This window comes from Epinephelus lanceolatus, chromosome 4 (assembly GCF_041903045.1).
Source record: "Epinephelus lanceolatus isolate andai-2023 chromosome 4, ASM4190304v1, whole genome shotgun sequence".
Lineage (NCBI taxonomy): Eukaryota > Metazoa > Chordata > Actinopteri > Perciformes > Serranidae > Epinephelus > Epinephelus lanceolatus.
The window spans coordinates 41,723,105-41,736,838 of NC_135737.1; the positions used below are offsets into that span (position 1 = coordinate 41,723,105).

A 13,734-nucleotide genomic window follows, 5' to 3' on the forward strand; every position below is an offset into this window, starting at 1 on the left:
TTTTTGTCTCACTACTGGAATAAAATTGCCCTGAATAGATTAGCATAAATTGCATTAAATGGTTAGAAATTAATTACATATATGTCAATATTTATATAAAGGCCAGACATGACGCCTGAATATGAAACATGTTACGCGGTGTACAGTGCAGTAAGTGCAGATCCAAACCTCACAACACTGCACAGTGATTTACCTAACATTATTATATCTTTAAGATCCCTAAATAAACTATAAAAACTACCCTATGTTAACAATAAAATAATTTTACGTTGCGTTATCCTCAAGAGTTGTTACTTTTGGTTGCTGTTTGATTAAAGCCAACAGTGGTTACCCCAGCCTAAAGCATAAAACAGATTACGTCACGACCACTGTGTTACTTTAAGAAATACAAGTTTATTAAGAAATTCACAAACCTAGAAAAGAGGGAAAAGTGCTAATTAAAATGAAACATGGCCCCAACATGAATTAAACAATATAGCTAATCACGTTTATAAAAAAATAATAATAATCAGACAGATTAACAAAACCTGGCACTGGCTGGCGTCATATTGGAAATGAAATCATACATACATGTGTGGGATCAATAAAAATAGGAAAAACCCTGAACTGTATTGTTGGCAGTGTGATGGATCTCTACCCACACGTTCACCTACAAAGATCACAACTATGACAGGAGGGGAGGTTTCACCATGCAGGCCTCGCTCAGTGCAAGTTACTCAGAGGGCCAAATTGAGCTCTGATTCAATTACATATTCAAGCACTGACTTAATTAGGGCATCTTATGTTCACGTTTCATTTGGCAAGAGTTAGCAGGAGTCGTGCGTAAAGTTGAGAGAAACCATTACGCACAGCAATAACACAGCTGAAGCAATGTCAGCAATGTCTATCCCCGTGAAAATGAAAAGCTTTTCATAGGCACAATTATGACTACAATACCGAGTTATGGTCATCAGTCCAAATGTAATACAGACGCATGAAATGGCTCCCAGAGGTTGTGCTACCTGATGTGTCCTGATGACTTCTTTACCTCCAGATTCCATTTTGTAAAACTTTCTCAACATCAACTCGCGCATACCTCCCCAATCGGCATCTACGGGTGTCAGCTGGACCCACACAGCTCGTCAGAATAGTCTCTTAAAAAAAATACTCTTGGTTCTGTTTTGAAATCACAGGAATTAACTCTCACTCTCAGAGTCCTCATTTAACACAGACCATTTTGGTAAACTTTAAATATCAATCCTCGTGTGTAACGCCGAGTGTTTGGTCTCGTGTTCCCAGTAAGAGCAGTGCATCATCGAGAGCTCCGCGGGCTGGCGGGAGCAGGCGAACTGAAGGCCCGCTCCGTTGCTGCTGGAGACCGGCGGTGGTGCCGCGGTGGCCGGGCTCAGCTGCTGGCTATGGTGAGGATGCGCTGGGTGGTGATGGTGACTCATGCCGTTGTAAGAGTTCACCATGCTGGGGAGCGCCATGCTCTGCACTCGGGAGTAGGGGTTATAAGATGACGGGGCTGACAGCCCCTTCATGTTCACTGGACTCACGTTGCCGCTGGCCATCTGACAGGACGTGTAGGACATCGGAGTGGGCGGCTGGCCTAGCGACCACGAGTTGTTCATGAAGCTAGATTGCAGGTACTTGGGTGGGGACAGGTAGCCATAGCCGTCTCCTCCGAACAAGGACTTCCCCGGCTGGAAGTGCGTCGGTGGAGGTCTAAACGGCCGCTTCATCCTGCGGCGCCTCCTGTAGTTCCCCTTCTCAAACATGTCCTCGCAGGCTGGGTCGAGTGTCCAGTAATTCCCCTTCCTCTCCCCGCCGCCCTCCCGCGGAACCTTAATGAAGCATTCGTTGAGACTCAGGTTGTGTCTGATACTGTTCTGCCAACCTTTCTTATTTTTCTCATAGAAGGGAAACTTGCTGATGATATACTGGTAAATACCGGACAGAGTGAGGCGCTTCTCGGAGCTCTCCCGGATGGCCATGGCGATGAGAGCGACATAGGAGTACGGTGGTTTCTGGGACGGGTCCGGCTTCTCCGGGACTTTCTCCTGGACCGGCTCCTCTTTGGGTCGCTCTTTCTCCTTGGTCGTGTTGGTGTCGTGGATCATTAAGGCCATTGCGTCATCCTCCGGGTTTTGGTAAGTGGCCATCATTGCGCACACCAAAACAAAACAAGTCCAGTCCAAATGTCGTAAAGCAAACTTCTTTTAAAAAAGCGCTGGTGCAGTCGATGAGAAAAATGATGTGTTGCAGGACCTCAGGCTGCACCGCGCATTGAAATCTGCCCTCCAAACTGCGCGCAAAGGAAACTTTATTTTGCGGCTCAGTGGGTGACATGCACCAGACCTTCCTCTCTCTTCAACGGGGATTTTTCTAAACTGGTTTCTGATGGAGGCGCAACCCAAGTTGTGGTTTGTGACTCTGTAAGCCCAGCCCTTTCCTCCTTTTTTTTCCCCTCAGGTCCACTGACAGGCTGCTTTTGCACCAGTGCTTTCCATGGAGCGACGTTGTGCGTCCTGATTTGTGCCTATTTTGAGTTCCGCCTCCGGTGGTTACAGTGAATGAAAAAATAATCGGCTCCTCTTCACGTGTTGAAATTTGTTTTTGTCGCACTCGGGGCAAAAAAGGCAAATTATGGACATTTAACATACATTTACATTAAAAATGATAAATACACAGAGAAGTATCAAATGTTAGAAAATGGACATAAATGTAAAGTTTCAACATGTGTCTCTAAATTATTTGCATAAAAGTATCAGACATTTTTGTTTTGCTTTTTTGGACTGCAAAACAAACAATCAGAAAAGATAAAAACAGAAAAACAAAATGGATGGCGGGATTAATTTGTGTTTTTTCGTGCACAGTGTCGCCGAAAATAAAATATTTGGGACAAACAGTTATCCATAGATCAATGCACATCTTTAAATTTACTTCCAATGCTACATTTTAGGGGCACAATATTATTTTCCACGTATATTAAATATAAAATGCAGCACCTTTCCACGTGTATTTTCTTGCCTGGACTTGTTTCAACAAAATTCGCTCCAAACAACTTTAGTCAAACTATAACACAATATTTAACTGAGCTCTGCCAAATGGAGGCTTTTCACCTTCTCATCTGAGACACATTTGCAAACACATCTCTAAGAAAATCTGGACAGACACTGCTGCTGCTTAATTAGTTCACATAGAGAGGGAAGTGCAAGGAGAGGTATACATTTCTTTTGGCCACCCATGAGGGTCCCCTCGGCTTTCTCTGGGAGTGTATTTCCGTGCTCTGGGAGTCAGTGCAGGTGGAGCAGCATTGGCATGTGTGTCATCACCCTGCACCCAGTCTGCAGCCTGTGCCGCAGCAGCTGAACCGCGGTGAGAGCCAACCATCTCTCATCGTGCAATTACTACAGACTCACAGTTTGAAGCGTTACAGCGCGGTGTTATTTCTTGTTTCAATGTCTTTTTCACATGTTTAAGACGGAGAGCATTTCCCGTTAATCTCAACACCACTGTTATGCCTCCGCGTTGTAAGCATTTGGCTTAGTTAAAACATGACATCATTCAATATGTTAATTAATGCGGCTATCAGATGACACAAGAAGAGATAAACCCAGCTATCAAACTGCAGATCAATAACATTATTTAGAAATATTTGAACTACTAACAATAATAATAAATGTTGCATTAATGCGTGTTTATGCCAGAGGACACCAGCGCGTAAAATGACTATTATATAAGAAAAGACAGTTTGTTAAACTAAAAACTTTCCTTTTTGTTTTTATGAATTTTAGAGTTGGAAAGCGGAATTTACTGTTCCCTTATGAGACACACAAATCAACAGAAATCCAGCCTGTTGAAATGGTTTGCATGTTTGTCAAAAATAAAGCAAAACCACAAAGGAGACCCCCTTAGTCCTGCCCGCAATGTGTTTAGGTTTACCTCATGATCTCGGGAGTTGTTTAGTCTTCTTTTATTGTCTGTGGTCTTCTCCTCTTCCCTGCTCCTGCACTCAAACAAACACAGAAGTAGGAATCACCCAACAAACGCGTGAGGGAAGACCTTTCACAGCGACTCAAAGTAGCCTGTTTATAAGATTATTTTAGCATTTGCCTCAACATCTTCTTAAAGATATGTAAAAACAGGAAGATGAATAGAGAAAGAAAGTCAGATTGTCACCTTATAGCCTCCAATATAGGTGCATTTATTCACATTTTAATCGACAAACTGTCATAAATATATCAGGGCTGGGTGATATGTCCTTAAAATTATATCAAAATATTTTAGGCTATATCTGGATACACAATATATATAATTAAATATCCTCAAAAGCACTTCATTTAGCCTATATTAGAACTGGTAGACAATATTGAACATAACAATATTTCTAACCAAATACCTTCTCTGATGCAAAAAAAAGTTGTAGGGTTGACTATTGTTGCTTTTTTCTTATATTAACAATGGGTTTTTTGTTCAGTAATCACAAACAATATGAATATAATGACTAACTGGGCAAGCATGAAAACAAACAAAAAAAAAGGTCTGGTAATTTGATAAATTTACATCACTGGTCTGTAATGCGGCCTTTAAAACGAGGGGAAAAAACACAATATCACCATATTATATCCAAAATCTAAGATGATATATAGTCTCATATCTCAGTAATGATATAATATCTTTATATTGCCCAGCCATACAATATAACAATAATTCCCCCCAAATGCAAAAAAGTGAAATTAAGCTACTTCTTATTTTGCAGAGGACTCCCTCAGCTCCTCCAAAGACAACATAGTGGTCCCTGTGCGTCACTCTGAAAGCACTACGTCCATAAAAGGCTCTCTGGCTTCAGGCTAAAATGATAAATGCTAAGATGTAGCCAGAAATTTCCATTTAACATACAGTGTCATCTTGTAGGTGAGGTTTTGGGCTGTCAGCGTATTTTCCCAGGCATTTTGTAGTGGCTAAAAATACTTATTTTAATTGCACTTGTCCCCTCTTCACAAAATTGGCCTACATCTTAATATTTTACCTGAGCCAGCAACGAGCACCACCGTACTGTAACTATTTTTGTCTTTATCTCAAACGGTCTGACTCGACAACTGACATTTGTCCCTTCAGGTTTTTGGTCCTGAGATGTTTTGCTTTCCTCCCCCTCCTCCATCACCTGTAACCTCCCCGGGTCTGAGCCGCCGTGGTCACGCGCGTCACGTCACAACAAAGCTGCAAACTTGCATGTCAACAATCCGTAAACAAAACAAGGAGCCTGAAACATGAACTGGTTGAAGGCTTCACTGAGGCGCTGAGGAATGTTAATTTGATAGTGTGGACTGCTTTCGTACAGGCGGGGACTTTAATAGGCTGTAAACAAACATATAAACAAATAGATCAGTAAATGAAATAGAAAAATATCAACATCAAAGGAACGTATGCGCACTGATAGCAACATATAATTTGCTCTGTATGATAGGGTTCATTGATGCAAATTTGCTCTTCACTTTAAGTTTATTTTTGACACTGTTTCTCAAAATTCCGGTAATTTCTAAAATATTTTAACCAGAATCAAATTTGCATGGACACCTTTGCCACTGACATGAAAAGGAAAACCTATGGGTGTAAGTGTATATAAGTGTTTTTATGAGCCATTAGGGCTCCTAGAAAGATTATTTTTTATAGGCCTGTGTGATCAAAATGCAGAAGGGGGAATTATTATTAGGGTGTTATTTATTTATTTCAAAGACTGAGTTAAATCTTAAGAGGTTTGCGTAATCTGTTTAAATGCATTGTTGCTCGCGCTTAAAGTGTATTTTGCATACTGCATGAGATGAGTGAGACAGCGGCATGCTCTCTAGTGACAGAGGAGACTATCACAGACAGAAAATAGTCCGTGTTTCCCACTTAGATAAATATACATTCAGTGAAAGTCTGTCAACACGTCTCCAATAAACGCCCCAATAAAAAGATGCAACAGGCCGCCACACACGCGCACACACATCTGAGAATAAATATATCTGCCTTCACTCCGCATGTATGGACAGTTTATTTACCACAGGCCTCTACATGTGAAACAATATAAGTTTAAGATATAAGACGTGTCTGTGCTTCTGCTGTACAGGCCGCAGTGAACCTCCAAGCGCGTGGTGTGCGTGTGGTACAACAAACTGAAGAGCCATCACAGCGACGGGCCGTAATGTAATTTGAAAGAGTGGAATTCCTGTCCTCGCGCACTTCCTGCCCTCGCAGGTCTGGGACTAGGATGTTTATGATAGCGCGTGCGGGTGGAATGCGCCGGACGGATCCGCCGGGTCAGGTCGGGACCGGAGAATAAGCACCCGGGCTGGAGAGGCTGCAGGCAGGCTCCGGTAGGACGAGGTAGGGCCAGAGATTAAAACTGGAGGGAAGGCTGCAATTTATATTTTTAATTGATCATCATTATTATTATTATTATTGTTGTTATAATTGTTATTATTATTATTAATATTAATGAATAATGCAATGCCATTTCACACAATAAAATAGTGTAATCTCAATCATGACAACAATGGCTTTTTTCTAACAACAACTTGTTGTTATAGCAACAAAAACAGCTGTGATCAAATGCATTTTACTAACAAATTATTGTTATTATTATTATTATTATTATTATCATTATTAATATCATTAATGTTATTATTATATTTTATTTTGTCTTAGGCTATTTTATTTTATATTATTTTTTTTATATTTATTTTTTTTCCTTAGTACTACCACTATACTAGTAGACAACAAATTCTCTAATTATGATTATTATTAAAAAAACACTGTTTGGGGGGTGTGCACATTCCCCACTTTCATAATAATAATAATAATAATAATAATAATAATAATGTGATGTAAAACCAGCCATGTAAATTTATAGAATAATCCAAAGAAGATTTTTTAAAAAGAGACAAGTCTTTCTTACCAATACATACACGCACCCTCTAATATAGCCGAATAATAGTATAGTTTTAATAGTATAGTTTTTTGAGACCAAAGGTATTGATTATTTTATTCTAGAATTAAATGTTAATCAACTAAATGTTATCCTCTCAGCAGGAGGTATTGCAAAACATTATTTTGGATCATGAATTGGAACCCCGGTCAATAGCTTCATGAAAGGATTATGGTCATCAAACAATGTATAATATCAATACATTTATAAAATTAAGGTGGCAAATATTGTGTGGAGAATTCAGTAATGCTCTTGAAATGTAATTTCCCTCATATGTGTGCTACACTTGTAGCATGAAGACAGGCAGACATGATTACAAATCGATCACATGTGAAAGTGTTCAAATAATTGCTCAGTCGTTTCATCTTGAGTCCATTAGCATTGGTGCATCTGCCCTGGACAGGCTGTGGGAAGAGACGTCTCTCACTGGTTGTCCCAGTTTGATCTCTCTGGTTGGTCTCTGGTTCATTTGCATCTGGCGTGCCTGCGTGATTAAACATCAACAAGACATTGCCTCTCTTCAATGGAATCTTTATGAGGTGCAGGGAAGAGATAGGACACGGGAGGATGGAGGGATAGAGGGGTGAGGTGAAAGAGGAAGAAGAAGGATGTACCCTCAGCCCTCATGCGGTGTCTCCAACGTGGCTCTTGTTCCTCTCAGAAAGAAGAGAGAGACAGAGCAAATAAACACTGACCACCAGATTCAACCCATCTCCTTTACATCCCCGCCCGCATGGATTACAGTTCTGGGACGGCACACATGGACATAAACACAAATGCTTATGCACACATGGTCGAGGTGTGTGTGTACATGTGATCCTATAAGAAAAAAAAAGGTCTTATTAAGGCGGGTGCTCGGCGGGTGGTGTGTGAGGGACACTTCCTTACTTTGTACAGTCCATCCCCTCTCCTTCAAACACACACATCATTGTGTGAGAGTACAGCCCCTCACCTCTCTCCTGCTACCATCGCCCCTTCATTAGCTCCAGTGCTGAGGGTGACATGTTTTTTTTGGTGGCCCAGCGTGTTTACGTTTCTTATCGGCTGCAGGAAGTGTATGGGAAGCTCTATGGCCTTCCACAGTAACTCCTGTGACATGGAATATAGTCCATCATAAAAGCAAAGACACACCAAATTTGGTTTCACAGGAATAGCTCCAGTTTCTGAATTATCCTCATGTACGACATCACAGATAATTCCTCTGATTTTAAAGTCTGAATCTTTGAGAATTTCAATTACACAGCAACAAAATGACACTTTAAGCAGCATATTTTACTTTAAATAAAGTTTTATTATTCCTTGTAGGGAAAAAAAACAATACAAGGCTTGAAATTGGACAAAACTGCTTGAATACTTTTGCATTAAGTGAAAAACAGAAACATAGGAGCATCATGGATGAATTTCTGACAAAAACAAAACACAAAATGATTTCAAAGAGACAAAATAACCACATAAAGAAGTACACAAAGAGATACAAAACCACAAAAATAATTATAAAGTGACATAAAATTATAAATACATTTGTCGCAAAGGTGGCGGGACCTTTTGTGTATCTGTGCCGAGGGGCCCATTGCTCATAATCCGCCCATGAGCAGCATGTGATTATATGTGGATGTGATGTTGTAGACTGCAGTTGCATTAACAAAACAAATGAGCATGGGATGTGTTAGATGAGATACAGGTAGGAGTAGATAGCACAGAGGGATTGCAAAGGATAAGTCAGTGTGAGGAGGGAGGTGAGGAGCAGAGGAGAGCCACATTGTGTTCTCCCTAACCTTTACGGAGAGGTGAAGTGCTGCAGCCTCCTGCCAACAACATTCTCTTTGAGGTTTTCTTAAACCGCTGCCAGGGCTTAAATGATTCACAGGAGCACAAGTATGTTTGTACAGTATGTGTGTTTGAGCTGAGGGAGAGCGTTTGAGTCAACAAGTGTGTGTGCATATACTGTATATTTATGCGAGCGGCGGGTTAAGGGGAGGGAAGTGAGAAAAAGAAGGTGAGGTGGTGATTATCAAAGCTCTTGGTGGATGTGAAGAAAGGAGCAGGAACAAGCCCAACTAACACAACACCGAAATTTTCCTACCTCACAATATAAACTTCCTCACAACTCACAGGCCCCTGAAACAGCTTAACTAGTCACAGCCACAGCCCAGCTCACACTTCAAAATCCCCAAGTAACCTCAAACCCATTTCCACATCTTCATCCCGGCTGGGGATTAGATTTCAGGCCAAATCAAAACAAGTCACTTCGTTAGAGGTAATTACACAGGTAGCCTACCTCGCTGGGCAAACAAACATGGCTGCCAGCTGACACCCTGAAGACAGATCAAAGCGTGAGACTGACAAGGAGTGGGAGGAGAACCTTCAAACACCGGCTTGTTAACCACACTCTCATTTTCTCTAGCATGTGCACGACTAGCTGTATGAAAGCGGATGTGTGCGCATCGTACATTGTCTTCTTCTCACACTTCCTTTATAGAGGCAGGGGATTTTGCAGTTGAAAGATTGAGTGGAATCAGAGGTGAATAGAGTGACCTTTACAGTTGAGCTGCATGTGAGAACAGTGTGTGTTAATGGTGCAGAACAGCGGAGATGTACTGCGTGTACTGTGCTAGGGGTGGCACTCTGCTTTGGTGGTCTGTGTGTCAGCCTGGTGAGGAAGGATACCAGACATGGTGATGTGTTACCTGTCAGTGTGGCTCTTTCCTATGACAAGTCTATTATAATAGCCACTTTTATGCCTTGTTCCACTTATTCATAGTTTTATGTCATCTTAACTATTTGTTTTAAAGTTGCACTCGAAACATTTTAATCATGAATACTAACATAATCATTAAAGGGACAGTTCACCCATAAATCAAAAATACATATTTTATCAGTCTAGTCTTTATCTAGATTGTTTTGGTGTGAGTTGTCAAGTGTTGGAGATATCGGTTGCAGAGAGGTTAGTCTTTACTTGAACGTAAAGGAATTACACAACACATTCTCATTCTGACCTCGTCACATATCGACATTTGGTCTTGGACTTTCCATGTACAGATAGGATGTCAAAGGTACCCTGGGTGCATCCGTTGTTGACGTTCTAGGACACTGTGTTATTCCTGTTAAATGCATTGTCTTTGGTTAAAATTAACGTCCATTTTCACAGGAAATTTACAGTTTACATACTGTCTCTTTCAAAATAAACACACAGTACAACAACGCAAATTAACGTTTTTTGCCTTCAACAATGAACACACGTTGTTAGGGTTAGGGTTAGGGTTTGGCTTTATAATCTTACAGGATGTGAACACTGCTCTCCCAGGTGAAGTCAGTGTTTGTTGGTTGGTGTTTGTTGGACCCATCCACCACCACTCCCGCCTGCCCAACATGGACTTTCAACTCCTTAACTGTCATTCTTGTCCCACTACGCTTCCCCCTGATGCCGTTGAGTGCCATCAAAATATAACAGCAACCGGCTGCGTATCATGCCAAAGTTAAAGGACAGCTTTTTACATCAGTGTCTGTTGCCTCACGTCACTGCCCCAAGCGCCAGATTGCGACAACTTCGTGAGACCAGGATGAATTAGATGGCACTGGGCTTGTCTCTTTCCAGAAATCATGACCTGGTTACTCAAGATAATCCACAGACCTTGTTGTGATAACTGCGCAGAAGGAAGTATGCATCTACTCATGGACAAGAGGCTCGTCCTCATCTGTCCTTGGCTGAGCCATAACATGAGCTAGCTAATTGGTGCCAGGTGAGCTAGCAGTTAGTTGAGCACTTTCTTAACTAGCAAGGGGGTAAGTGGTATTTGTTTATGTGCTGGAGCACACCTATGATGCATACACCATTTAGTTGTGGCTCATAACCACTGTTTCTACAGTTGACAGTTGCACTTGGAACATTTTAATCATGAATACTAACACAAACATTAAAGGGACAGTTCACCCCTAAATCAAAAATACATAATTTGCCTCTCACCTGTCGTGTTATTTATCAGTCCCGATAGCATTGATGTGAGTTGCCGAGTGTTGGCGATATCGGCCGTAGAGATATGAGCCTACTCTTGAATATAACGGAACTAGATGGCACTTGGCTTGTCTCATTCCAGAAATCATGACCCAATTACTCAAGATAATCCACAGGCCTTGTTGTGAGCAGTTTCATGTAGGAACTATTTTCTCTCTACCGAACTACACCCGCCAACTGTATCCCTGCGCAGAAGGCAATGTGCATCTACTCATGGATGTGAGGCTCGTCCTTCTCGGCTGAGCCATAATGTGACCTAGCTAAGTGGTGCCAAGTGAGTTAGCAGTTAGGTGAACACTTTCTTAACTGGCAGGGGTGCTTGAAAAAATGTATATGCATTTTAACCGGATTATGTGAATGACAGATATTCTGTTTCTTATTTACTCGCATAAATAAAGGTGATGGAGCATTGTTCAGGTGCGCCCAGGCAGCACTACACCCCTGGTTGTTGGGTGTAGTTTGGCAGAAAGAAAGGGTCTGTGGAATATCTTGAGTAACCTGGTTGTGAATCTGGAAAGAGACATTGCTGTTGAGATTTTTTTGATGTTTTGGTGCATTAGCCAAGTGCCATCTAGTTCCAGTATATTGGAGAGAAGGCAGACATCTCTACGGCTGATATCTCCAACACTCTAGATTGATAAATAGCACTACAGGTAAAAGGAAAAATATGTATTTTTGATTTTGGGGTGAACTGCCCCTTTGATCATGTTTTTATTTTACCAATTCAAGCCCATTCTCGAACCCTTCAGCCAGGATACAAGAAACACTTGGCACACTTGTTGCCCTTTCTGTTTCTCTTTCTCACACACCCTGCAGCCTCCGTTTGAACCACAGTGTTGTTACGGCAACCAGGCAAGGTTATTCTTCCTTTCCCTAACATGCCAGCTTACCCGTGTACAATAGAGCAGAGCGTATGTGGGTTTCAGTGAATAAGGTAAAAGATTTTATCTAATCGCCACATGGAAAGAGCCAGGCAGTCTCCACTGAACACCAGCTGTTCGTTATGGTCTTTCTACTTTTTTTTCTCTCTCTCTTTCATCAGCATTCTATATTGTTCTTGTGTTGCTCCTTTATCTCTCCATCTCCTCATTACTCATTAAGCATTATAGCTTGGGGTCTATGCTATGCTACTTTGACTAATGACAATCTCGCTGATTGGTGCAACAGAAGCTGATGTAAGAGGTGGCTGCCATGCATTACAGCTTCATGTGCTGCCACAGAACATGTGCATATGTTGGTAAAACTCAAGCAAGAAAAAAATGGTCGCATAGAAACAGAGTGCAGTATTACAGACATAAGGACACAGTGTAAAACATATTTTTATTTTAGTATTTTAGAGTATATTAGTATATGGTTTTGACTTTATGACTTGGTGACGGAGGTGTTGGAAAAACTAAATTAATGGAAGAAATATGGTTTTCACTGTAATAAATTATCACATAAAAACTAAACGATTGGAAAATATACCAAAAAGGGACTTTGAATCAATTAAAGACACTCCATGGCACTTCATTTTGAATTTGGCCATCATTTTCTTTCAACACGTTTGTTGCAAACGCTGAGAGATGATGTTTCGAGGCCACCACCACTGACTTCAAACAGATCCAGTGAATATAGTTTAAAGATGAGATCTCGAAACCACACGCACCACTAAAACACACTGTGCTCGGCCAACGGAGTGTTACTCTCCGTCGGATCCGCCTACACAAAGCACACCACACAAACCTCCCCAATTCCAGCTCTCCTGCCTCCGTCATGACCGCAATAACAAACAGGAAAACCAGGCAATGGAACACACACGCACGGAGAGACAACATCACTCACATTTACAAAAACATGCACACACACTCACACACACAAACAGCACATACAGTGGCTGTGGTAACCTTGACGATGATTTGAGAGTGGGCTAGCCGGGAGCAGAGGATGAGACGAGAGTTTAGGGTTACTGTTTCCAACTGGAACGCAGCCGAATCCCCTCTGGCTCCACTTGGACAAGTCATAAACACCTAATAACTGCTGGAAAATACAGATGTGGCTAATAGGAATGTTGATCAATCTAAGATTAGCATTCCAACATATCTATACCCACTGGAGGCACCAAGGGCGTGGGTTTGGTTTCACTGCTGGGGGGACAAATATAAAACGGGGGTTGCCAGAAATTTTGAGCATCAGACACATAATTAATGTTTAATTTTTCTGCATCAATTTGTAAATTTTCTGCATCAGTTTATATTAATAATATATTGTATAGCACTTATCTAAACAAGGTTACAAAGTGCTTCACAGAGTGCACAGAAATAAGACAACAAAGCAATACCAAGGAAAAAAAACGCAAAAGTTACAAATTAAAAAGTACAAATCAGGCGTTAAAAGGGAGAGCTTTCATATAAAAATATGTTTTAAGCAATGATTTAAAAACAGGTAATGTGCTAGCCAGCCTGATCTCCGCAGGTGGAGATTTCCAGTGCCTCGGGGATGACTAGTGAGGGTAGACTTGAGGATCTCAGGTCACGACTTGGAGTGTAGGTCGTCAGCTATATAACTCTGCGCTAAACCATGTTGAACTTTAGAAGTTATTAAAAGAATCTTGAAATCAATTCTGAAGTTAACTGGCAACCAGTGGAAGGAGGCGAGAACCGGGGTGATATGCGACCTCGGATTTGTCCCAGTTAAAATACGATTACTGAAGATTTACTGAGGCATGTAAACAGTACGTTACAGTAGTCGAGGTGCGAGAATACAAAAGCATGAATACGCTTTTCTA

General features: G+C 41.3%; 1 protein-coding gene across 1 annotated transcript; it reads right to left on the bottom strand.

Annotated features, from left to right (window-relative positions):
* Positions 1-373: 373 nt before the first annotated feature.
* On the bottom strand, positions 374-2,353 carry foxl2a (forkhead box L2a). The gene has a single exon (XM_033630710.2). The coding sequence runs from the start codon at positions 2,145-2,147 to the stop codon at positions 1,227-1,229; it is 921 nt and encodes a 306-aa protein (XP_033486601.1). The 5' UTR covers positions 2,148-2,353; the 3' UTR covers positions 374-1,226.
* Between the last annotated feature and the right edge of the window lie 11,381 nt (positions 2,354-13,734).

What these genes read in the sequence shown, in the direction of transcription:
- foxl2a (XM_033630710.2), bottom strand. Translation starts at nt 2,147, where the DNA reads ATGATGGCCACTTACCAAAACCCGGAGGATGACGCAATGGCCTTAATG.